The sequence below is a fragment of the Molothrus ater genome, chromosome 2, assembly GCF_012460135.2.
Source record: "Molothrus ater isolate BHLD 08-10-18 breed brown headed cowbird chromosome 2, BPBGC_Mater_1.1, whole genome shotgun sequence".
NCBI lineage: Eukaryota > Metazoa > Chordata > Aves > Passeriformes > Icteridae > Molothrus > Molothrus ater.
Window position 1 is genome coordinate 116,121,852 of NC_050479.2, and position 26,243 is coordinate 116,148,094.

General features: G+C 54.3%; 1 protein-coding gene across 1 annotated transcript; it reads right to left on the reverse strand.

The window, feature by feature from the left end:
* Positions 1 to 1,859: 1,859 nt before the first annotated feature.
* CHRDL2 (chordin like 2) lies at positions 1,860 to 23,341 on the reverse strand. Its single transcript, XM_054518530.1, has 11 exons — positions 23,260 to 23,341; positions 18,965 to 19,077; positions 16,225 to 16,318; positions 15,258 to 15,400; positions 13,566 to 13,659; positions 12,926 to 12,981; positions 11,405 to 11,573; positions 10,293 to 10,487; positions 7,120 to 7,302; positions 3,791 to 3,883; positions 1,860 to 2,174 (listed from the first exon to the last, which is right to left on the reverse strand). The coding sequence occupies exons 1-11, from the start codon at positions 23,339 to 23,341 to the stop codon at positions 2,095 to 2,097; spliced, it is 1,302 nt and encodes a 433-aa protein (XP_054374505.1). The 3' UTR covers positions 1,860 to 2,094.
* Positions 23,342 to 26,243: the final 2,902 nt, after the last annotated feature.

The window sequence follows — 26,243 nt, forward strand, 5'->3', positions numbered from 1 at the left end:
GACTGCTCAGGGAGGGAGGGGTGCCAGGGACCACATCCATGGACTCACAGAGTTGTGATTGAATTGTTCACACTGGGAAAGCCCCGGGTACCTTCCAGTCCAGCCTTTCCCCCAGCCCTGCCCAGGCCACCACCACTGCCCCACGTCCCCAAGTGCCACATGCACACAGCTTTCAGTCCCTGCAGGGATGGGGACTCACTGCTGCCCTGGGCCAGGGCTGGACAGCCCTTTTGGCGAGGGAGTTTTCACAATCTCCAACCTGAACCTCCTCTGGTGCAACCTGAGGGCATTTCCTCCTGTGCTGTCACTGTTCCCTGGGAGAAGAGGCCGAGCCCATGCAGGTTCCTGTGCTGCTGCCCACCAAAGGTCTCTCCTGGCCACCCAGGAGCATCCAGCAGCACCCCAACCCCCTGGGCATGGCAGAGGAGCTCTGTGCGTGGGCACACTCAGCTGGGTGTGCCCAGGAGGTCTGTCTGTGCCTGGGCTCAGGGTCCATGGCCCCAGGACAGCCTGTGTGGGCTCAGCACACCGTGGATGCCTGCAGGAGCCTCACCTGGCCCAGGCAGAGCAGAATTCGTGCTGCTTCCCTCCCAGCCTTCCCCGTGACCCCAGCACTCCAAACGCCTCCACTGCTGGTAAATGAGCACAAATTGGCCCCGGGCTCAGCTCCAGTTAGATCACACCAGGGCCATTAGGCTAATCAGGCTGCCGAGTGAGGGGTCAGAGCACTGGCAGCATCCTCCCTCCCTGCACATAGCTCCAGCCAGGCAGGCAGCCCTGGGGCAAGGAGGTGGCTCGGCCCCGGTCCCTTCACCTCCCACCATGGGGAGCCCCCCTCATGCTCAAAGCCTCCCAGGGGCTCTCTCCTCGATAAACCTGGGCAGCTCAGCCCCGCTGTGTGGCCCTGGGGAGCTCTGTTTGCAGCCCAGAGCCGTGAGCAGACCAGCAGCAAATGGGAAGGGGTGATGCCCTATGGATGAGCAAAGCTTCTGAGGGATTTCTCTGCATCCCAGCCCTGAGTGAATGCAGGGGAGCCAGACCCCACCAGGGCCCCCGAGCCTCCACACAGACCCTACAGGGAAAGGAGAACCAGCACAGGAAGATGAATCAAGACTTTTAATCAGATTTGTCAGACAGAGTTGGATCTCCAAATAAATAGATTTATCAAAACAGAATAAAACAAGAATCCAGGGATAAATATATGTACCAAAACAACCTGAAAATCCCCCAAAGCTGTTTCCAGACAGGGGGAAGGGGATGCTGCTGCACGCCCTCCTCCCTGTGCTGCAGAAATGATCCTGTTTGCCCTCTGGGAGACGCCCCTCCTGTGAATACAGCCCGGTAGATATGATATAGGATAGATATAAATATATAGCACAATAAATGCTGAGCAGCGACCTTAGTGCAGTGTCCAGGGTCTCAGACCCTGCCAGCAGCTGGGTCCTCCCAAAACCTACATCTCCAAGTGACCTGCAAAGAGGGAAAGGAATCATCCAGGGGAAAAGAATCTTCTCCCTGCAAAGAGGGGAAGGAATCATCCCAGGGAAAAGAATCTTTTCCCTGCAAAGAGGGAAAAGAATCATCCCAGCTGGAAGAGAGGAGATTGTTCAAAGAACAGCCCTTGGAGGGCATCCAGCCAAAGAAACCCCTTTGCAGCTCCCAGGGGCTCCAAGGAAAGAAGCAGGGGTGATTTTTCTCCCTTTGCAGGTCATCCTTCCCCTGGTGAGAAGCACGGTCATGTCCCGCTTTGCCGCGCTCCTCAGGAACGCCAGGGTGTCCGGGATGGATCCCACCTCCTCCTCCTCCTCCTCCTCCTCCTCCTCGTGTGGCACCAGGTCCCATCCCTGCGGAGGGCCGTCTGTCCCTGCTCCCTGTGCTCATCCCACGCCTCTGGGGCAGCGGGAGGGAGGCACCTGCCCGGCGGTGGCTCCACTGGGTTGGGATCGGGATCATTCTCTGGAGTCGCTGGAATTCCCACTAGTGTAACCTGTATTGCAGTGCCAGCCTACTGAGTAATGCAGCTCTGGAGTTGGTATATATGTGTATGTGTGTCTGTGTGTAGATAAATCGATAGCTAGAGGAAAGCTCTTGGCTTTACAACGTCTTTGTCTCCTTCTCTGGGCTCTCTGTCATCCTCAGCTCCGGCGTCTGCGCTCGGAAGATGTTCCAGTGACCTGGATCAGCAGGGACAGACAGACAGACATTAGCAGCAGCCTCGGGGCAGGCCGTGTTCAGAGCAGCTCCTCAGGGATCCCAGCCACAGGTACTGCAATTAAATTGATCCCAGCCCCAGGTACTGCAATTTAAACGGGGCTCAGAGGGGCTCTCACCCTCGCAATGCAGCAATGGCACAGTCAATGGCACTTACAGTGCTTTTGGTGCAAAACACTCGCTCAGTGTGAGAGGAAAAGGGGCTCAGGCTGAAACAGGGACAAACCTCCCTCTGCACCTCTTCAAAGGGTGCCTTGACGTGGTGGTAGGTCCATGTCCTCCCCAGCATGTCTAGGATTTGGGCTGACTTTCTGCCTCTCAGGGGGGGAAGCATTCTGCTTCTGTCTCAGAAAGCCAAAATTTCAGTTTCGTGGGCATTGGACAGGGATGGTTCTTTCCTCCCCCCCATTTATATTCATTTTTCTGTACTGCCTCAGCCTCGGGTCTTCATTCAGCAACCTATGGTAGGGGAAAATCCTGCTGCAGAAGGAATCCCTCTGAATCCCCCAAGGAGCTGCAGACTCCCAGCAAATCAAATATGGAGCCGTGAAAGCCCCCCCCAAACCAGGACAAAGTGTCCCAGTCCCTCTCCTTACTCCCCAAGGAATCCCCATGTGTTCAGGAGGTGGCTGGAGGTGCTTCCTTCCCCTCCAGGTGTTCTCTCCCCTCAGTGCAACCCCAGCAAAGATTATGCAGCCCCAGTGTCATCACCCCGGGGGTGGAGGGAATGTTTTCTGGCTGAATTAACCTTCTGCTGGGAAGAAATCGTGGGTCAGAGCTTTCCTAGAACTCGCAGCCACGGCAGCGGGATGGTTTCACAACAGGGCTCTTTGTCAGGGGAAACTGAGGCGAGGAGAAGGAGGCACGGGCCAGAGACTCCACCAGGGTGTGAAGCACGGCCTGGCAGCAGGGACTGGACAATCCCCCAGGGTTTGTTTGGTCAAAAGACGCTGTCTCGAAGGGACTGGGGGTGAGAACAGCCCCTGGGGCACTGGGAGTGTTGGTGTGCTCCGAGTGACCGCTAACCCCGGGCTGCTGCACACTGCAGGCACGGCTCTGAGCCCAGCCTATCCCACTAAACCCCAGCCCAGCCGGCAGGGAGCAGCCAGGCAGTTCCCTCCACACAGGCATTCCTGCTCTTTGTCATGTTTACGCACGTCCCGGAACATCCTGAATGGTTTTAAAACATATTTCAACAGTTTAATTTTTTGCTAATCCCTTGCACCATTTTTTCCCCCCCCCCCATGCTCCCAGGAGCACCAGATGGATTAGATATAAAAATCAAACAGTTTTACAGGCTCTGGAGAAGCAAAACCTCTGGATTTCACAAGAGTGCAGCCACTTTTAGAAAGCTGGCTGCCCTTTCCTATGCCATAAAGTGAAAATGTGGCTGTAACCGGGAGTGTTGAGTGGGGTGTGAAGACAGGTCAGCCCCAGCACAGCCACACTTGCACAAGTGCTGTCCCCACGGCTCAGCTCCCACACCATGCTGGGATGCACACAGCCTTTTGGAAATCGGGAGCTTGTTTGGGGCAGGGAGTGCTGAAAGAGTGAGGAAAGGGGATTTTTCTCTCCCTACCTTCATTTGTCCTGGTGATCAGCCTGAAATTTTGTGCTTCTTGCTTGAATTCTTGCTTGCTGATCTTCTTGGTCTGGATCAGATGGAATATTCCTGCAGAGGGGGACACAGGGCATCAGATTCTGCAGTGCCCAGCTTCAGGCTCACACAGGGTTGGATTCTCTGTCCCCTCCTGACACTGCCTGCCCCAGGGCCCTGGCTTGGTGCAGGACCTGCTGCCAGAGCCTGGTGGGAGCTGGCAATGGAGCCAGGGCTGGCCAAGGACAGGACACATCTCATTCAAGTATCAGACTAGATATTATTAGGGGGAAATTCTCCCCTGTGAGGCCCTGGCACAGGTTGCCCAGAGAAGCTGTGGCTGCCACAGAAGTGTGGAAGTGCTCAAGGCCAGGTTGAGGCAACCTGGGACAGTGGCAGGTGTCCTGGCCACAGCAGGGGTGTGGAACAGGTTTGAAGCTCCCTTCCAACCCAAACCTTGCTGAGATTCTATGGTTCTATGAAAGCAGCCACTGCTTGTTGAATCAGGATGCTTCACCATGGAGCAGGTGAAAGCAATGGGATTTTGTTGCTCCAGAAAGCATCTTGCCCTGCAGGAGTTCCAATTTCCCCTAAAAGCATAAAAGAAATGAAGGTGAGAGCCAGGGGATGCTGGGGTCCCCTCTGCTCTGCTCACTCTCAAAACACCAGTGCTCCCCTCCATGCTCAGGTGATCTCCTTTCCTGGAAGCACCAAAGGTTTCCACCTCTTGGTCAGCAGTGCTGAAAGTGCTCCAGGACAGGAAAAAACACAAGTGACTTCAGCAGGGATTGATATTTCTGCCCCTGCCAGCACTGACCCTCAGTGGAGCTGCTGACTCAGATGTCTGACCCCTGCAAACCAGAACCTGTGTTTAGCAATGGCAGTGCCCTTCCTGTGGGATCAGGGCTTCTGGCATTCCTGCTCTCCTGCAAGGCATGACAAAGCAGGCAGGTATGCCTGGAATATCCTTCCCCACCTCTCACTCAGGAGCATCCAGCCTCTTGCTGCCAGCAGATGTGAGAGGCAACGTGGTCCCCCTTATTTGGTTAAGAGACTTTCCCTGATTCCCAGCAGCAATTACACATGAAAAGGGTATGTAATGAAGGGGAACTGCCTCACAAGCCATATAAATGAGATATTATCAACTGTGGAAAATCAGTACAGGAAGTCAAAGGCAGAGAGAGAAATGGATGGATTTTTGCACTGTTACTTAGTCCGTTCAGTGGGTTGGGTAAAGAAGTCCTACCAGTAACAAAAGAAGACACTGGATGGAGATAATAAAACTGTTACTGACGCAAGAAAGGCACAAGTGTTCAATAAATTCTTCTGGTCTATAATTAGAAAGGAGCAGGAGGGTGTGCTTACAGTCCCGGGGCTGATGAAGCACTTTCCAGCACATTAGTAACCAAGAGGATATTTTAAACAAGAGCTACAAGAGATAAACATCTTTTAATCAACCGACCTAGATGATGCTCCCCAAGAGCTCTCAGAGAGCTGGCTGGGACCTTTGGCCCCCAGGAGGGTCATTCCCAACATCCCAGGAGCTGGGAGCAGCAGAGGAAGGCGGCAGGAACCAGGACAGCACACGTTAAGGACAGTCCCCCAGTGGAGAGGCAGGATGGATGGAGCTGGCACAGGGCAGTGCCATTTCCTGGCACACACGTCCCATCCAACAGGCAGGAGCACTCCTGGCAGCCCTTGGGATGGAGCGAGCTGCTGGGGCACTGCTCTTGGTGCTTTAAAGGGGATTTGTGAGAAAGATGGGCATGGACAGAGAGGACAACAGGTCAAAAACATCAGATTTCCAAAACTGCTGGTGATGGTCAGACCCCTAAAAAGGTGGGGAAGCCCGCACTGCAGCTCTCCTGGAGGCCATCTGTGCGCCACCAGCCAGCTGGGTAAAACCTTTGGCTGGAGTTGGCGCTGCTTTCTCCTCCAACTCCTGCTCCGTGGAGGAAACCGTCCCAGCCCAGAAATAGATGAGGCCACGTAGGTATCATGAGCCCATACAAAGGCAATGGACCAGGTCCAGGTGTGACTTGCAGGCTCTTTGCTCCACACACGCTGCTCTGTTGGTGGAGCCATGGCCCACGGAGAGGTGGAATCCATATGTGAGTGAGCTCATGCTCTTTCCCAACAACAACACTGCGCTGTGCCAAGCAAAAGAGCTGTGTTGGCCTCGGGGACAAGGGCCTCCCCTGTCCCTGGCTGGCAGGGCTGGGGAGCTCCATGCAGACGGGAGCTGCTGGCCTCGGAAGGTGCCGGCAGGGTTTGGGTGCTGCCCCTGCCAAGGAGCCGGGGGAGGAAGCGGCGGGGCCCCGAGCTGTCCTCAGCCACAAGGTGCCATTGTGAGGGAGGCCCTGCTGGGGAGGGGCAGCACGGGCAGCTGGGAGCGTGGCAGGGGCAGGATGGGAACGCGGTGGCACCAGGGCTCCATCTCTGGGTGAATGCCTCAGGTGCTGTCCAGCCGTGCCCGAGGTCTCCCCAGGGAGTGATGTGAAACACGGGCACACCAGGAGACCAGGATGGCTGCACAAGTGCAGCAGACACAGGGCAAGGGTCACTGCATCCACAGAAAAGGTACAACCCACCTGAAGCACTCAAATTCTTTGGGATAGAGTGTGTCCAGTGGAAACTCAGGATTGGGGCACTGGGATGCTTCCCTGAGCCTCAGAGAGACACAGCACAAATATCTACTGCACCAGGTGTCCCCAGACTCCTCCCATCCACAGGAGCAGAGCTGAAGGTGTGGGGAAAGAGCAAGAGATTGGAGCCTTTTGACTGCGTGTTTGCTGTGCCTTGACCTCCGGAGCACACACCAACAGCAAGGAGCATCCAAAGCCCCCCACCCAAAAAGTGGGCTGAGGACAATTCGTCCCCCTTGTGTGCACCTTTCAAACTGTAGGTGGACTGGGGTGTTAAAAGAAGAGTGAAAGCAAAACCACAGAGCCACCAGAACAATTCCTTTGTTTGTTTTCCACGTGCATTTGGCACGGGAGCAGGGAGGTCTGGAGGAGCAGCCCCCGGGCCCTTGCCTTGGTTGTGCTGTGCCCCCAGATGGTGTTGCAGCTCGTGGTGAGGATAGGATAGTGGGGCCAGAAGTGGTTTCCAGCCCTGGTCTACATGGAATGCAGGGAAAGGGTGTGAGATGGGGGAGTCAGGAAAGCCAGCCTGCTGTCAGCAGGTTTTGATCCACCACGCAAAGGGTGGAGCGCCGCCAGAAAAGCCAGAAAAACCGAACAAAGCTTGGAAAGCATCAGGTTTCCACACACACCTCCCGCTCTGCTGGCCGCTTTCACAATGGTGCTCACCTTTAATCAGCTTCCAGTTGTAGATTTCCACCTCTTCTGCCAGCTCTCTCTCGATGGCCACGGTCCTGAGGACGTCCTTGGAGGGCTCGGAGCGCGGCGGCACGAAGGCGTACACCAGGACACGGCTGGGGCCGCTGCCACACCGGGCGCTGCCCACCTCGTCCGTGGGTCTGACCCTGCTTTCTGAGCACAAACAGGGACACAGGTCATTACAGGGGGCCAAGAAGGACCTATCCCAGCAGCCAGGTCATGGAAAAGGCATCTCGTTGGCTTCGGTGCCACGGGGCACAGTCCCACGATCCGAGCCCCGGCTCCGGGAGCAGCAGCAAAGGAGAGGCTGATAAAGGAGCTGTGGACCTCCTCATTCCCACGTTTTTCATTACCCGTGACCCCAGCAGCCTCTGTGCCAGCAGGGATGGGGAAGGGGGGTTTTGTCCATCTGGATCCCCCATACTCCCTGCAGCGACCTCGATGCCACCACGGCCACAAAGCAGGGGCTGGATTCCCCACTTCCCATCTTGCTCCTGCTGGGGAGGAACATCAGGGGAGCCAAGGGATGGGCCCACAGCAGGGGAGCCTGGGCAATGTGCCCAGCTCAGCCCCTCAGGTGGGCTCAGGACCAGCCCCAGCACCCTCCCCACACGGGGTGCCACCACAGGGACATCCACCCTGGGTCCTACGTGACTTTTCCAGCATTCTTGGTAAAGAAGAGATGCTCATTTTCCCTTCTTTTTTTTTTTTTTTTTTTTTTTTTTTTTTTTTTTTTTTTTTTTTTAATGTATCTGGAGTAATTAAGAATGCCCTGTGGTTTTGGAAGGAGATTTATTGCCTTTGGTTGTGGTCCTTGGAACGCAGAGGAGCCCAGCTCTGCTGAATTTAGCCTTGTTCTCCCAGTCAGTTTGGATGCTGAAGCTTTTCACACTACTCGAAAGAAAGTTTGGCTATAAATAGATGCCTGGGGTTTATTTTAGCAAGACAGTTATTTTAGGCCTGATTCTGCTCTCCCCCAGGCTTTCTGGGGTGCTCCTGAGCTCTTCTTCTCTGAGATGGAAATCCCAGTTTAAAGGGAAGCAAAGCTTTTCAGCAGGCAGAGGACAGGAGCTCAGCTCTGCAGCTCAGCATGAGGAAGAGGAGGGTGAGCACAGCCCAGCACCCTCACCTGTCCCAGGGCCTTCACCTTCCCCTGCTCCAGGGCATTCCCAGTTGTTCAAGCTGGAAAAGCCCTTTGAGATCATGGAGTCCCTGATTAAAGCCCCACCTTCCCAGCAGGAAAGGAACCCCTGGAATTCAATGGGAATTTAACAACCAAGGAGCTTTCCACCCCCACAGCATCAGGAGGAGGAGCAGGGACACTGAGGTGGTGGTCACCAGCTCTGCCCACAGCAGTGTCCCCCCATCCACACATCACATCACAGCAATTCCCAGGGTCAGGATCCCTTTGGAAAAATCACTTGGCATTCCTGAGTTAGTGGCACAAAGGAGGAAGATAAGGACAGCCACAGAAAGCGCCTGGAAAAGGACCTGGGCAAAGCCTGCAGGCGGTGAAGGAAAGGGCAAGGATGTAGCCTGGCTGAGCAGTGTGTGTGTGATCGCTGTCTGTGAGAGCTGGAAGGCAGGAGCACGACCATTCTGGCTGCATCAGGGAGGTTAATTGGAAATAAAGTGAAGTCTGAGCAGCAGACAGGAGACCCAAGCAGGGAAAGTTGTCGGATTTAAACCAGAGAGACCCACTGGAGTGGGAATGCAAGACTGAAAGGGCTCTGCTCAGTCATCACATCCCATTCCCACCAGGCACCACATCGTAAATCCTGCTCATAAACATATCAAAAACCTTATTAAAACAAGCTGAGCTTCTGCCCTTCTCTCCCCTGAGGAGGCCATCCCAGAACCTCTCCATTCAGGGCCTGGAAAACCTTGGAAATCTCAGCTCAGATGACTTTGCAGCCATTCCAAAACGTGGCAGTGCCCTTTGCTTGTTCTCCTGGGTGAGAAGCCCCTGGGAGATGTGGATCAGAACCTGCTGCCCCTCCAGGCAGGCCAAAAGACACCCAGGTATCTTTAGCCTCCCTGGGCAAGCAGTGGGTGCTCCATCAGCTGAACATCTCCTGATAAATGCCAGCACAGAGAGGTGTCACCCACAAAACATCCTCCAGTGGGAGCAGCGGGAGCTGTCACACCCTGACACATCTGTGCCAAGCCTGTGGCTCAAGGCAAACAGCTTTCCAAAGACCAGGGAGCTGGGAGACCCAAAGCACACTGAACAGAAAGGGAAAAGAGGTCTTCTCCACCATGGATCACAGAGTCATTAAATTTGGAAAAGACTTTGGAGATCATCAAGTCCAACTGCTCCCCCAGCACTGCCAGGGCACCGCTGGCCCATGTCCCCAAGTGTCACAGAGCTTTTAAGTCTCTCTGGGGATGGGGATTCACCACTGCCCTGGACAGCTGTGCCAGGGCTGGGCAACCTTTTGGGGAAGAAATTGTCTCTAAAATCCAATCCAAGCCTCTCCTGAGGCCGTTCCCTCTGGTCCTGTCCCTGTTCCCTGGAGCAGAGCCCGATCCCCCCCGGCTGTGCCCTCCTGGCAGGAGCTGTGCAGAGCCACAGGGGCCCCTGAGCCTCCTGTGCTCCAGGCTGAGCCCCTGCCCAGCTCCCTCAGCCTCTCCTGGGGCTCCAGCCCCTTCCCATGTCCCAGCCCCAGCCCAGTTTTACCTGGAGCACCCTAAAACTTCTGTGTTCAAGCTCCCCTCCCAGAGATGGGGGTTCCAGTTCCCACAAACCATGAATGCCACGGACAGCCCCTCTCCTGGGAAGTATCCTCGCCCCTCCCTTCACACCTACACCTCAGCTGGCACAATTGAACCCTGGTTTTTGTGGACACACAGATTGTGTGTCCTCTCCTCTGAAAGCTCCTTCCATCCGAGCACTCTCGGTCTGGAGCACAACTCCAGACCTCATCCTCCCAACAGATGAGGACAGGTGACCTTGTGGGGGTCCTGGGGATCCTCCTTAGCCTGGGAAAGTCCTGCTGCCCTCCAACCCAGCTGGACCTGTCTGCTGTGAATTCTAGCCACCAGCAACCTGAACCTCTACATCTCTCTCAGCCTGAGGCTTTAATCCAAGGCTGGGGAAGGAGCTGGGAGGCAGCCGCAGGAGCAGGCAGGGTCCCACCTACCTGGACATTCTTTACAGCATTTCCCATCTACTTTTTCGGGGTGCTGACAGGGGTACTCCTTGGGGCAGGTGACCTTGTGGCAGTCCTGGACGCCGTCCCTGCAGGTGCAGAGGATGCAGGGCAGCAGGCCGTAGAGCCGGAACACGGGGTGCCACACCTCCCCGTGCGAGTAGGTCTTCCCATTGTACACGCAGGCTGCAGGAGAGACACACAAAAGAGCTGTCTGTGCACATAAATCCTCCTCCTCCTCCTCCTCCTCTTCGTCAGCCCGAGGCTCCGAGCAGGCCTTAGAGCATGGAGGACATGGCTGCTCCTGCTGCGTGGAGGAGCCAGCTCCTCTGGCAGCGTGGGACACCACAGAAGGTGGGATGGGACCAAAGGTGCCACAGAGACCCAGCAGGTGCCACAGGGACCCAGCAGGTGCCACCCAGCAGGTGCCATGGGGCAGAGGGAGCAGCACCAGGAGATGGCTGTGCCGGGTGTGACCGCCCTGCAGGGACAGGGGACCTCACCTGCCTGCCACCCTCTGGAGCCCAGGGTCCCTCCAGGCTGTGGCAGGGATGAAGCACAGTGAAGAGTGCCACCTGCTGACTCCTGCACGGAAATTTCTGGAGGTCCCACAATTTCCTCCAGGCCTTCATCTCCAAGGCACCTTCCGGAAGCACAATGGTGGGAGAGCGGCCAAGAGGAGAAAGGAGCTGTTCTTCCCCACTCTGGATCAAGGGGCTTGGCCCCTCACCTCACTTCCCTACTCTGCTCCAGGAGGAACACCTGGGGCAGCCCTGGGTCAGAGCCAGCCCTTGCACAAGGAGGAACATCCTGTCTTTGTGTGCCACTCTCCTGGAAGGTCCATGTGGAGTCTTCCAGCTGAGCTCCTTCCTTCCCAAGTCCAGATCTCCAAACCATTCCAAGGACCAGCCTTCTCCCAACCCACTTTGGAGAGTGGCAGTCAGGAGACTGTGGGCAGGAGGACTGAGACACCTTGAGGCTGGCTGTGGAGCAGTGGGCAGAAGGACTTGCTGGTGGAAACCTGCTGCTGAGCCAGATCCCCCAAGAATTCCAAGCTCTGGAGAAGCCACTTTAAGTCCCTGCCTGGCCCCTCCATCCCTTACCTTTCTTGTGCTTCTCTTTCAAGACGATCTTCACAGTGGTGCCGCCTGCTCCCTTGGGTTTGAAGCTTCTGGGAATTAGCTCCAGGGAAGAGCTGAGGACCGTGGACACGGTGGCTCCAGGGGCCTTCCTGCCCACCACCTCTCCCAAGCACTGGTCCTGGGAATGTCTCTGTGAGCAGCCAGGGAAAAAAAGGGGATTCAGGCTCCAGCAGTTGAGTTGTTCTCATTCCAAAGCATGCTGAAAAAATCCATGCAGTGTCCTGCACACCTTCCCTCAGGAGTGCAAGGGGCAGAGACCACAGGGGTAAGCAATGGCCCACAAGCCTTATAAATCAGAGAAATATTAAGGCTGGAAAATTCCTCTGAGATCATGGAGCCCAACCATTCCCCCAGCACTGCCAAGGCCACCATTATCCCATGTCCCCAGGTGCCACATCCACACAGCTTTTAAATCCCTCAGGGGATGGGGATGCCAGGCAGCTGTGCCAGGGCTGGACAAACTTTTGAGGGAAGAAACTTCCCCAGTATCCAACCTGAACCTCCCCTGGCCCAGCCTGAGGCCATTCCATCTCCTCCTGTCCCTGTCCCCTCCTGTCAGGAGCTGTGCAGAGCCACAAGGTCCCTCCTGAGCCTCCTTTTCTCCAGGCTGAGCCCCTTCCCAGCTCCCTCAGCCTCTCTTGTGCTCCAGCCCCTTCCCCACGTTGCTGCTGCCACCACCCAAGGGGTGCTGAGCAGTGCCCGTGCCCCACACTGGTGTCCTCCTCGTGTGGGGCAGCACCTTTCCCTACCCAGGCTCAACCCAATGCCCTCAGAGAAGCGTGTGAGCTCCTGCATCCCTCAAACACACGGGGAAATGGACTGGTCCTTCCTAGGTGGGAAAGGGAGGGCTGGCATCTGTGTGGCTCAGACAGGATCAGGAAGGTGAGGATGGGCCAGATCCTGCTCTCTCACCTGGTAGGCACCAGGGGAGCCAGAGTGGGGCTGCCAGCCAGCAGGGCTGAAACACCAGGAACACCCCAGGAACATCCCAGGAACGTCCCAGGCTTCCAGGAGCAGAGTGCTGGGACAAGACACGCAGCACAAAGGGTCCCCTTGTGTCTATTTTGGAGGTTTTATAGGTGCTGGAGGAGTATGGAAAAGGGCAGAGCCAGGAGCAGAGTGACCTAATCCCACAGAGCTGGCATGGGCAGCCCAGCTCCGAAATGTGGCCCTGAAGGAACCCAGGAGCCGAGGAGTCACTTTTTCCTTGCTGGGGCTGCTGATACAAACAGCCTGGGGAGGCAGGGTGGTGGCCTGAGCTCTCCCCTAGGCTGCTATCTCCCAGCTAGACTCAATTCCATAGCACAATTCACCTGCAAATCAGGTGCCCATGGTTCTGCTGGGCAAGGGTCTGGGTGTCCTCCTACAGCTGCTGGGCACTGTGCAAGGATCCCAGCGGATCTCACTGTGCCAGGGCATTCTGTGAGCTGCTCAGGGGGCGGTGCTAGAAGCAAGGGGGTTTAAAATGCAAAAGTCACGTACAACACCTCTGTTTAACTGCAGGGGCTCCTCTTCCGTGGGCTTCTCAAAGGAGCCATCTGCAAGGGAAAAACATTGTCCTGGAGGATGCCGTGGGCTGAATGGAGCTTTGCTCTCTGTGGCTGAAAGCAGCTCTCCTCCACGTGCTGGCCAGCCTGGCACTCTGGAGAGACAGGAGCCTTGCACATGCCATTCATGTTACCCAAGGAAAACCCCAGCCTTGCACATGCAATTATCATGTTACCCAAGGAAAACCCCAGCCTTGCACATGCCATTCATGTTACCCAAGGAAAACCCAAGCCTTGCACATGCCATTCATGTTACCCAAGGAAAACCCAAGCCTTGCACATGCAATTATCATGTTACCCAAGGAAAACCCCAGCCTTGCACATGCAATTATCATGTTACCCAAGGAAAACCCCAGCCTTGCACATGCAATTATCATGTTACCCAAGGAAAACCCAAGCCTTGCACATGCAATTCATGTTACCCAAGGAAAACCCTCAGCTTATGCTTCCTGGTGCAACCAAGAGATAGAAAGCGGCCTGATTTACAGCCCCAGCTTCCAAGCTCCTGCCAGAGTGGCTGAGATGGCTCCTGCTGCCAGCTGGATTGTGCCAGCCCTCACTCCCAGCCCCGTTACCTTTGCAGACCTGGCAGCAGGAATCTGGCACGCTGAAGGGAGAGGAGCACAGCAGCTCGGGGCAGGTCACCAAGCCACAGTAAATCTGGCCTTCCTAGGAGGGCAGGAGGGAGAAACGCACTGTCAGCCTTATGAAAGGCTGTATGTGCCCCACGCAGGTCCCTTCCCACCCAAACCATCCCAGGATTTTATGAGTCCATGACCAAAAGCCCCCTGGTAATCCATCCTGCAATGCCACCAATCATTCTTGTAATGCCACCAGTCCATCTTGCAGTGCCACCAATCATCCAGCACCTGCTGGCAGCTGGAGTCTGTCCCTGCTGCGCTGTCTGTCCGTCCTGCAGGGCTGTGTCCTCTGTTCCATGGATAGCACACTGCTCTTCCCCAAAAAGGGCAGGCACCATCAGTGCTGCCAGGCTGGAACAGCCCCCACACACCTCTCAGCTCTGCAGAACAGCCCCCAGGAAGATTTTCTTGGCATCTGCCAGGAAAAGGACCCAGAGGAGAGGGGTGGAAGTGGGAAGCAGGATTCTGAGCCCAGATTCAGGTCCACACCAAAGCTCTGACCTCCCTCTCTCTCGGTTAATTCCACAGCACCAGGGCCAAGCACACAGAGGTGCAGGGATAGGCCTAAGTGGATCGTTTGGAAAATACCATTGCTGCAGGTGATTCAAGCTGAAAACCACAGGTTGAGGCCAGCCTTGACCTTTGTGCATCCCAGTGCCACCTCAGGCAGTGGATCTGCACCAGTTTGTGGCAGGAATAAGTTTTTGCTACTATTCCAAAGGGTAAAAAAGGATGCTCAGCAGCCAGAGCTCAACAGCAAGGTCATCTCCCTGCAGCAATTCTCTCTGGGGTATCCTATCCACAAGTCAAGCAAGACCAAGAGGTCAGCCAAGGATATCCTTAGAAAACCAAACCACAGCTGCTTCTCCTCCCATCAGGAAGCCAAACTGCTGTGCGAGGAGCATGAAGGGGATGAGGGGAGTTTGGTGGGTGACAGCATCTGGCAGATCCTGCTCTGCACCCGGGGAATCCACACCTGCCTCTCCATTCCTCCTCCTCCTCCTCCTGCCCAGCAGCTCGCAGCAGTGCCCTGCCCCAAGAGCCAGTGCCCCAAAAAGCAGGATTTATCCCAGGGGCTCTGCTCTCGGGGCAGTTCCCAAAGAGGGTTAGACCAGCTGTTCACGCAGCTGTTCCAGCAGCTGACAGCATCGGACACAGCCCGGGGACATCCCCCCAGTGAAGGCTCCACAGCCAGCCCTTTATTTTCCCCTTTGTACCCGAGGCACTGCCCTGACAAATACACAGAGTGACACCCAGAGGGACAAGGAGCCCACGGGTTCCTGGGGACAGTGGCACAGGCAGCTGGATCGGAGGGCTCTTTCACATCACCTAGCTGGGGTTCTTAAGAGAGGAACCAGCCTCCTCAAAGGCTGCATCACTCCCACACGTCAGTCACTCCTCTTGCCACCCCAGAGCTACCAGAGCAGCCATTCCAGCACCACAGGCAGTGGCTGGACAGGTTACAGCCGATGCAACCCTGTGGCTGATGACAGAGGGAGGTGCCCTAAGGGCTCTTTTGCCCCTTCTTGATGTGCTGGCACCAAAGAGGGGGCACAGGGCGCCGCAGCGCGGGCTGTGAGCCCCGGAGGAGGATGAGGAGGATGAGGAGGATGAGATGAGGCTTACGGAGCAGCTGCACTGCACACACTGGTTGGGCTGGCGGCCGGGGAACAGCTCGCTGCCGCTGAACATCTCTCCCTGCTGGAACGTGGTCCCGTTGTAGCGGCACGACCTGGCGGGCGCCCGCAGCCCGGACGGGGACGGGGGCTCTGCAAAAGGGCAGGGGAAGAAAGGAGCAGGGTCACAGCCAGCCCACCCCAAAGGGACCCTTCACACCCCACCGGCACCCTCAAGTGTCAGAGCAATGCGTGGCTGAAGGGTCTAAAAGGTTTTTGAGGATGCCCTGACTGCCCTGAGCTCAGCACACGGGGAAAACCTGGAAGCCTGACCTCACAAAGCTCTTAACAAAATCCTTGGGTTTTCCCCTCCCCTGGTTGTAACCATCACCAGATTCAGATGGAGTCGGGTAAAAAGGGATTGTCTCATGGGCAACCAGCAAAAAAAAGAAAATTAATGAGGTTTTTTCCTATTTTTTTCTCTAGTTTCTCAAATCACTGGTGGTTTCTGACTAGCTCTGCCAGCACTCAGGTAGGGAAAGTTTTGGGACTAAATCTTGAGGTGACATCTTTATTCTCACCATATTGAGGTGAAATTAGGCAATCAGTAATGGTAAGGCAGAAAAAGTTTTGAGGCTAAAACTTGACCTAGTCTCCAGTGCAGAGAAGGAAGTTGTTAAAAAACTGTAATTTTTTTTCCCTAAAAATTTTTCTAAATTTTTTTTTTAAATCCAAGTCACTCAGCTGGCAAACGATGAGAACAAATTGCCAGCTCCTGTTTTGCCCTAGAAGTGTAAACTGACATTTTGTCCCTACACAGCTCTTGGGATGGGGGGCGAGGGAAGAAGGTGATCTGGCAGAGAGCCCTTTTCCATCAAAATGGGATTTTTGGAGGGACAAAGCAGCCAGGGCTGGGTGTCACTGCCCTGTAGGAGCGTGGCCACCCTGTCCCCCTGCCCCGAGGGATGCCCACGCACCGGGACAGCGCGGGCAGCACTGCTGGGGCTCCGTGACGGGGCTGGCACACGGCAGCGCCGGGCACTGGATCCGGGAGCACCTGATGCTGGTGTTCTGCAGACAGACAGACAGACAGACAGACGGGGGTCGGTTAGTTCACAGGGAATGTTCAGCCCACGGTTCAGCCCTGCAGGAGGTGGGACACGCTGTCACAAATCGTGTACCACAAATTGTGCAGGCTGTGGCTTAGCAGGGGTGGCTCCAGCCCAGCCTTGGTCCCTCACCCATCACCCCAGAGCAGCCCTCGGCCGCCTCCACCCTCGGCCCACCAGGGCTCCAGAACCACGGAATCACAGAACGGTTCAGCTGTGAAGGAGCCTTCGAGGTCTTGTTCCACCTCCTGTTGTGAGCAGGGACACCTTCCACCATCCCAGTGTGCTCCAGCCTGGCCTGGAACACCCCCAGGGATCCAGGGGCCGCCACGGCTGCTCTGGGCACCTGCGCCAGGGCCTGCCACCCTCACAGGGAACAGCTTCTCGTGAGCATATCAGTATAAATCCCCTCTCTGCTAGTTTAGAACCCTTCATTACCCAGGCCCATCATTATCTGCCTGCCTAAAAAATAACTCTTCTGATCAAATGAGACAGCGGGACCCATCTGCTTCAAAGCTGCTGCGCAAAGCCCCAGTGCAGCAGCAGCAGCAGCAGCACCATTATCAGCAACATCATCATTATTATTAGCATTAGCATTAGCAGCAGCATTAGCATTATTAGCTTCTTTATTATTAGCATTATAGTAGAAAATTCTGAGACCTTTTTTCTACTTGCCACATCAGCAGGCTTGTTTGCCTGTGCTATCTTCCTGCTTAGTAAAAAGATCTTCTTGTTTGAAGTAAATTCATCCTTTGCTCTAAGTCATAAAAAACCCTTTCTAACTTACAAATCCTTTGCCTTCTTGGTTATCCAGTAAGACTGGCTCAGCAATTCTTTTCCTCTATATCAAAACTTACTTCCAGCTCTACTCCTTCACCGGACTCTACATTTAAAAATCTTTCTGCCAAGCATACGTATCTGTGAGACTTTCTTGTCAAACTTTCATCCTTCCCAACAAGCATCATTATTATTATTATTATTATTATTATTATTATTATTATCATCATCATCATCATTGGTGGTGGTGGTGGTGGTCGTGGTGGTGTTAGCAGCAGAATTAGCAGCAGAATTAGCATTAGCAGCAGCATTAGCAGTAGCAATAGGAGCATTTGCAGCAACATTATTATTATATCATTATTATTATTATTATTATTATTAGCATTAGCATTAGCATTAGCAGCATTAGCAGCATTAGCAGCAACATTATTATTGTTATTATTATCATTATCAGTATTATTATTATTAGCAGCAGCATTAGCATCATTATTAGCAGCGTTATTGTTCATGCTATTATTATTGTTATTATTGTCATTGTTATTAGCCGTATTATTATTATTATCAGCATTATTGTTATTATTAGCATTATTATTAATATTGTTGTTGGGGATTATTATGATTATTATTATCATTAGCAGCATTAATATTATCAGCATTAGCAGCAACATTATTATTATTATCATTATCAGTATTATTATTATTATTAGCAGCGTTAGCATCATTATTATCAGCGTTATTGTTCATGCTATTATTATTGTTATTATTGTCATTGTTATTGTTATTAGCAGCATTATTATTATCAGCATTATTGTTATTATTAGCATTACTGTTAATATTGTTGTTGGGTATTGTTATTATGATTATTAGCAGCATTAACAGCATTAGCAGCATTAGCAGCAACATTATTATTATCATTATCAGTATTATTATTGTTATTATTAGCAGCATTAGCATCATTATTATCAGCGTTATTGTTCATGTTATTATTATTGTTATTATTGTCATTATTGTTATTAGCAGTATTATTATTATTATCAGCATTATTGTTATTATTAGCATTACTGTTAATATTGTTGTTGGGTATTATTATTATTATTATTATTATTATTATTATTATTATTAGCAGCAGCAGCAGCAGCAGCAGCATTATTATTATCAGCATTAGCAGCAACATTATTATTATTATCATTATCAGTATTATTATTATTATTATTATTATCAGCAGCATTAGCATCATTATTATCAGCGTTATTGTTCATGTTATTATTGTTATTATTGTCGTTATAGTTATTAGCAGTATTATTATTATTATCAGCATTATTGTTATTATTAGCATTACTGTTAATAATGTTGTTGGGTATTGTTATTATGATTATTAGCAGCATTAGCATCATTATTATCAGCGTTATTGTTCATGCTATTATTATTGTTATTATTGTCATTGTTATTAGCAGCATTATTATTATTAAAAGCATTATTGTTATTATTAGCATTATTGTTAATATTGTTGTTGGGTATTATTATTATGATTATTAGCAGCATTAGCAGCAACATTATTATTATTATAATTTTTATTATCGTTATTATCAGCATTAGCATCATTATTATTATCAGCATTATGGTTAGCATTGTTGTCAGCATTATTATTATCAGCATTATGGTTAGCATTGTTGTCAGCATTATTATTATTATTATTACTATCAGCGTTATGGTTGTGCTTGTCGTTACTGCTGTTCCTTTTATCATGGTTATGGTTATCGGCATGCCGAGCAGCCCGACGGGCAGCGCTGGGAGCGCTGGCGGTGGCCGCCGGCCGCGGGCCCGGACGTGCCTCGGCGCAGCTGCAGCGGATGCAGTACATCAGCCCCTGGGGCTCCAGGTACGGGTGCCAGCTCTCCCCCGGGCTGTACTTCTTGCCGTTGAAGTCGCAGAACGCCTCCGGCCCTGCAAGCAACCGGGAGAGGCCAGGTGAGAACGTTCCTGGTCCTGCGTGAGAGCAAGGACAGCTTGCACCCCGTTCCCCACATCCCACCCACCAAACCCCGATTTTGATTTTTTTTCCCCTCCAGTTTTATTTTATTTTCATGCATTTTTTACCCTGGGACCCATCTGACCCGAGTGGCAGCCCCTCTGAGCAAACTGGACTCCCTTTGCAAGAAAGGGATAGAATGGGTGGGTTTGAGGCAGGAAATAGAGTTTTCACTCTGAAACAGAAATGCTCACTGCAAGATGGATCCACAAAAGTCTCTATAGATCCTCTCTTTGGCTTTGAGCCTCTCCTGGATGGCTTTAGGCACCTGATTCCCCAAGCTGCACCTTCACAGGTGGTGAGCACCAGCTGTCCAGGCTGGCTGGGCCAGGCACAGCACATGTCAGGTTTTGCAGTGGCTTTGGGGGTTTCCAGAGGGACAGGCAGAGGTGTTCTCCTTCCTTTTCCCTGATCAGGGCTTCACATTGTCCCCATAGCTCTTGAAAGTCAGCAACTCCCTGCTCCTGGCCACGAGCTTACAGCAAACCACACAGAACTGGTGAGCATGTGGCTTGAGTATGAGGAAACCCAGAGGAGAGAGAAAAAACCAAACCAAACCAAAACACAACAAAATACAAAAAAAATCTAAACAAAAAAAAATCATGGTTTTGCAAAAGGGTGAGAAAATGACTTCATCTCTCCCTGCTTGCAGCATCCCCATGAATTATGCTGAGGGTGAAGAAATGGAGCTGCCTTGGTGTGACGCTCAGCTCGCAGCTCCCATGCCAGTTGGCTGCTTCCTGCAAGCATTTAATCACAAGTGGAGCCCTGGTTTGGGTCCAGCCCTCGAAAGCAGCCTGATTCATGTCTGCAGAGGGCCTGCTGGTAGAATTAAAGCTGACTGGCAGGGCTGGGCAGCAGGAGACACTTGTTGGCATCTCTGCAGTGCTGGGGTTTTGGCAAGAGGTGCCAGCGTGCTTGGGCAGGAACAGGGTGGGGATGGATGATGGATGGATGGATGGATGGATGGATGGATGGATGGATGGATGGATGGATGGATGGATGGATGAGGCTTAAAAGCTGAAGGCTCTGGACCATTTTTTTCCCATGCCAGGCTAATAATTTCATGTTCAGAGGTCAAACTCTGGACATCATCCTAGTTTGCTTGGATGGAGTGAAAAGCCATTTGTGGCAGTGGATTCCTCCCGTGCTGGTCAGCAAGGTGAGCTCACTTGCTGCACCTTCAGCAGCAGCACACTCAGAAAAGTCCTGTGGGTTTACTTCTCACTGGACCTAGGGCAGGTCAAGAAGCTGTGGGGTAGGACCTTGTTGGTGGCTGGTGTCTGGAGCTGCTGAGGTGCATCCCAAGGAGGTGCTCACCCTTCTCGTGGTGTGAGAGGTGCAGCCAGGGTGGGTTTCTCCACACCCTTCAGTTTGTCACCCTGGACTGGTGTCTCTGGAGCACCTTGTGAAGATGCTGCTCGGAGCTTCTGCCACAGCCTCTGGTGAGGTTTCAATTTCCTGGTAGCTGGAAAGCTTCCCACAATACCTGTCCTGATGGCCTTTCCCACCCGAGCCACGTGGGGTTCTGTCATTTTGGGAGTGTTCTGAGCACTTTGATGGCTCAACAGGAGGCTGTGGGGTCTTGCTCATCTCCCCCCACTCCTCCTCTGCCATTCCATCCCGAGGCTGGTCCTGCATCCCCCGATGGCTCCCTGGGAGCTGTCCCTGGAGCAGGGCTCTCAGCTCCCAGAGCTTCTCTGGAGGTCACACACCTGCCAGCCAGGGCCATGCTGGGCACCAGGGAGGCAGCCCGTGCAAAGCAGTTTTTAAGAGCAGCCATAAATAAAGTGTAAAGAGCACTGTCTGGTACACAGAGTCCAGGCGCTCCTGTGACAGCCTTGTATTTATGAAGGGCTTAAAATGCAGCTTTGCTGAGAAGGGACTGGCTAAAACACACAGGGCCCCTGACATGGGGCATCCTAAAGACTCTGCTCACATCCACATCAATTCCTGCACACTCGCCTCGCTCGGCTTGGTGCTGGAAATGCCTTCTTGGCACTTTGGGAGCCTGGAGAACTCTGTAGCTCTGAAAATGCAGCCTCAGGAAGCATCTCTGAGCTCTCCAGAGTGGAGAAGCCAGGCAGACGGGGTCCTGCTCCTTCCCAAGGGAATGCTCTGTTACCTATAGCAGGGTGTGCAGCCTCTCCCTTACCATGGGTAGTACTCACTTCCCATCCTGGTCCTTCCCATCTTGGAGCACCCTTCATCCCTGTTGGATCCAAACTTCTGGGACAGAGGGATCCCAGGAACCCCCTTGTCTCCAGCAACCATGTTAAAAACAAATGAAGCAGCAGCTTCCAAGCTCCTGGGGAAATCCACTGCCCCGTGCTCTGCAGAGATGCTGGTGTCTAAATGCCTCCAGCCAAAACATCCTTGTGCTCACCCACTGCCCCTGAATCACTCAGAATGCAGCTCATTCGTCCCAGTAACCTGTGCCTCTGATCCTTCTCTTCAGCTGGAGTGCAAATCCCCTAAAATAGCCTGTTTCTGTGGGCAAATTCTTCTTTCCTGACTTGCCTTCGAGCCCGGGCATTTCTGCTCCTCACCTATTTTTAGCCACGACTCTGTAGGTCCCTTGGCTGATGAGCCTGCTCGTAACTAATTTATTCCTGTCTTCACTCTCCCTGCACACCAGCCCTGAGGAAAGGGGGAGCCTGCAGAGGTGGGCACTGAGAGAAGCCCACGATCTGGTGATGACTCCACGATCTGGTGATGACTCTGCCACCCGAACCAGCCTGCCCGTGACCTCGGGGTGAGTCCTGGCCGAGCCCTCCTCGCGGTGAGATGAGCCCTGTGGCAAAGCTGGAGTGTTCCAGAGCTGCTCCAATCCCACAGCCACCAGCTCTCCATCAACGTTTCAGTCCTGCAAACAGCCCTCCCAGAGCAGGCAAACCCTTCCTGCCCCCACCCAGCACAGTTTATGCCCAGCTTAGGGGCTGTTAGCGCCTGCAAAGAGCAAACTCCTCACCTCAGACCTGCCTCACCTCCTGGATGTGCTCCCTGCCCTTCCCAGCCCTGTCCTGGCAGCCCGGCAGGGGCAGGGACCCGCACCCACACCCTGCTCAAGGGGCAGATGCTGTGTGCTGGGTTTGGATGAGCCCAGGGAAGGGAGAGGAGCTGAATTCACCCGAAGTTTGCTCCCCAGGGCTTTGCACAGCCCCGTCCATCCCCCCAGCACACCCCACGGTCGGGATGATGATCCAGGGCTCACATTTTGGGCCCTCACGCCAGGAGGATGGTTATTGAATGCCTAATGCACTGCTGGCAGCAGGCACGCTGTAAATCACCCTGACACAGCCACCGGCAGGCTCCGCTGGGATTCCAGGAGATTAGAGGGGGGAATAACTGCAGGGACACAGCAGGTCCTGCTCCAGTGTGCCTGGAGCCCTGGCGGCTCTGCGATGCCACCCAGCACCCACTGGGAGCTTTGCCCAAGCCAAGCCCACCTCCCGGCCCAATTAACACATCCAGCACCCTCCAAAACTCCGGAGCAGCTCTGGCCAAGTCCTTTGAGCCTTTCCGTGGAAGTGCCAAACCTCCCTTCCTTATCCCAACCCTTCTGTGCCTCTGCAGGGAGCAAAAGTGGGAGAGCCTGCGGGATGGACAAGGGAGGGACAAGGGATGGATCGGGAGGAGAGCCCCCAGCTTTGTTTGGGGCGGGCGAGGCGTTGTCGCTGTCCCGTCCCCCCTCGGGAGGAGAGGGCAGATGCCCTCGGGCAGGGTGGGATCCGTGCAGAGCAAGGTCTGTCAGACAGCCTCTGCCCTGTGGCATCCCCAGCCCGTGGAGGGGGTCCCGGCCCTTCCTCCGGCCCCTGCCGGCCCCCGGCGCCCCCAGCCTCCTCACCAGCCCCGCAGAGCGGCCGGGGACAGCACGGGCACCGGGGACACCGCCATGCGCGTCCCCAGCCGGGCAGGACAGCAAACCCGGCCGGTTGCACGTCCCGGGACATGCCGGGGCCATCCGGCACCGCCGTGCTCGGACACCTCCCCGTGCCCTCGGCCAAGCGCCCCGCAAACTCCCGGGGAGCCCGGCGCCGGGGAAACTGAGGCACGGAGGGAAGCAGCGCCGCGGGACAAGCGCGGGTAAGACTTACGAGCCCGGGCTCGGCTCTCGGAGGCGAAGAGGAGCAGGAGGCACCGGAGCAGGAAGGCGAGGGGACCCGCCCCGGGAAGCATCGCAGCCCGCTGCTGGTGCCCTGCGGCTCCGCTCCCGGTGCCCGGGGCGCGCTGCCCGGTGATGGCCCGGTGATGTCGCGGGGTCTGCGCTGAGGGCTTCGCTCCCGCTGCCGCTGCCCGGCGGTGCCGGTGCCCGGGGATGCCGGAGCCGGGGCTGTCGGTGCCCGGAGGTGTCGGTGCCCGGGGAAGCCGGTGCCCAGGGATGACTGTCGGTGCCCGGCAGTGCCGGTGCCCGGGGATGCCGGTGCCCGGGGCTGTCGGTGCCCGGGGAAGCCGGTGCCGGCAGAGCTCCGGTGGCGCTGTCAGGGCTGTCGGTGCCCGGCGGTGCCGGTGCCCGGGGCTGCGGGTGCTCGGAGGTCGCGGTGCCGGTGCCGGCGGTGCCGGTGCCCGGGGGTGCCGGTGCCGGTGCCCGGCGGGGCTCGTCTCGCTCCGATCAAAGGCGCCTCCTTTAGGGAGAGCCGAGGAGTTGTTTGTTGGTATTAAAGGCGGAGATCGAAGCGGGAGGGGGGATCCGCAGGGTGGGTATTTTATAATTTTTTTTTATTATTGTTATATTCCCACTTTTTTGGGGGGGTGTTTTAGGAAATTCCTCGGCGGCGGGAGGGAGGAGGGAGGGCGGGCGGGCGGGGAGGTGGTGCGGGAGCCGCAGGGTTAACCCCTGCAGCCCTGCAGCCCGGCCGGGGCTCTGCCGGGCCGGACCTCGCCCTGGGGGCTACGGACAAGAGGTGACATCGATGGGGTACATCATTAATGGGGTACCTCGTTAATGGGGTACGTCATTAACGGGGTACGTCATTGATGGGGTACATCGTTAATGGGGCACATAATTGATGGGGTACATCGTTAATGGGGTACATTGTTAATGGGGTACGTCATTAATGGGGTACGTCATTGATGGGCTACATCGTTAATGGGGTACATCATTGATGGGGTACATCATTAATGGGGTACCTCGTTAATGGGGTACGTCATTAACGGGGTACGTCATTGATGGGGTACATCGTTAATGGGGTACATCGTTAATGGGGCACATTGTTAATGGGGTACATCGTTAATGGGGTACATCATTAATGGGGCACATCGTTAATGGGGTACATCATAACTGGGGCCAATCACCGCCCCAAAGGAGCCCCGGCTGTGCTCCTTCTCCCTGTCCAACACCACCTGGACACTGGGCAATCCCTCAGCTCCATAAAGCTCTTTAAATGCCCAGTGCAGCCCCTGCCTTCAGGAACCCCCGGCCCCAGACCCTCCTCCCAGCACCCCAGCAGTGCTCCCAGCCTGCTGCCATCCATCTCCGCAGGATGGGCATGAAACACCATCTCTTGGAACAGCACTGGTCATGCTGTCATCCCTGGAGAAGCCACCTGGCCTCCACACAACGCTGCTCCTGTTCCTGCTGCTCCCCAGGTCCTGCACACAGTGGCCCAGCTCGGGCTGCCAGCCCTTCTCTGCCTGTCTGTGGGCTCAGCTCTCTGCTCTCCAGAGCCTGGGCAGCATGGATGCTCCCTGGGCAGCATGGATGCTCCCTGGACAGCATGGATGCTCCCTGAGCAGCACTGGATGCTCCCTCAGCAGCATGGATGCTCCCTGGGCAGCATGGATGCTCCCTCAGCAGCATGGATGCTCCCTGGGCAGCACTGGATGCTCCCTCAGCAGCATGGATGCTCCCTGGGCAGCACTGGATGCTCTCTCAGCAGCTGTGTCCCCTCAGCCAGGCCACTTCCAGAATAAGCCAGGGCCACCAGTTTGTTATGAAGGTGAATTTCTGCAGCTTCCCTAGACCAGATTTTGTGTGGTTTTTCACCCATTCCTCCTGTTCCACCCTCACACCTTGCAGGGTGCTCAGAGCAAGACACTTCATCAGCACATGAAATCCAGGATTTAATAATAAACACCTTCCACCATTGGGAAGGCTTGGATGGAGCTCCCACACCTTGCAGGGTTCCTGGGTTTCTTCTTTGCAAACACCTACATATCTGCAACACCAGTTCTCACTCTTCCCGTTATCTCCTTCAGCTTTCTCACAGCACCAGGAAGGAGCTGTCATCACCTGAGATCCCCCTGGTGACAGGAGATCTCCTCCATCAGCCAAATTGTTCTTTTTGTTCTCTAATCCAAGCTCAGGATTGGGCTTTCCAGGCTGTGAGATCCTTGTGCCTGCTGCCATCCCACTCTGAGAGTGGCACCAAGCCCCTGGTCTGCCACGGTGTTCCCAGAGCCCTTATCCTGGTCACACCAACCACTAGGCCCATTCCTGGCAGAGATTGAAGAAATCAAGGGCAGTTTCTGCAGAAAAAAAAAACTCTTCTTTCCATCCATCTCCTGATTTTGTCTAACTCTACCCCAGGCACCAACACATGCCCCATGCTTGTAGGTGCCTGTTCCTGGAGCTGCATGCGAGGGAAATCTTTGGAATAAGAGAACTTTTAATATCCCTCTAAATCACCAGCTTTGTTATTTTCTCTTTAAGCTGCAAGCAAAAGAAATCAAGACCCATTTCTGTGCCCACATGGGCTGGACATACATTCTGGGGAGAAAATGGGAAGCACTGAAAGCCAGTGGTGAAAGCAGGTGAATCTTCAGCCCACCTTGACTCTGCCCCCAGGGATGCCTGTGACCCTCTGAGAGCACAGCCCAGTGTGCAGAGCAGGAGACAGGGCTGAGGCATTGCAGGGATGGCCACAATCTGTTCTTGACTAGCTCCAACCACCATTTCACTGCCCTCCCCGGGAATGGCCAGGGGATTCTGCTGAAGGACCAGGAATTCCTGGCATACAGGAGCCCAGAATCCAGGGACACTCTGCACATCAGCTGGCACCAGAGAGCACAAGCTGTGCTGTCCCATTCCAGGGCCAGCCACAAATGGGAATTCTTCTCCCAAGGAAGAATTTCTTGCCTA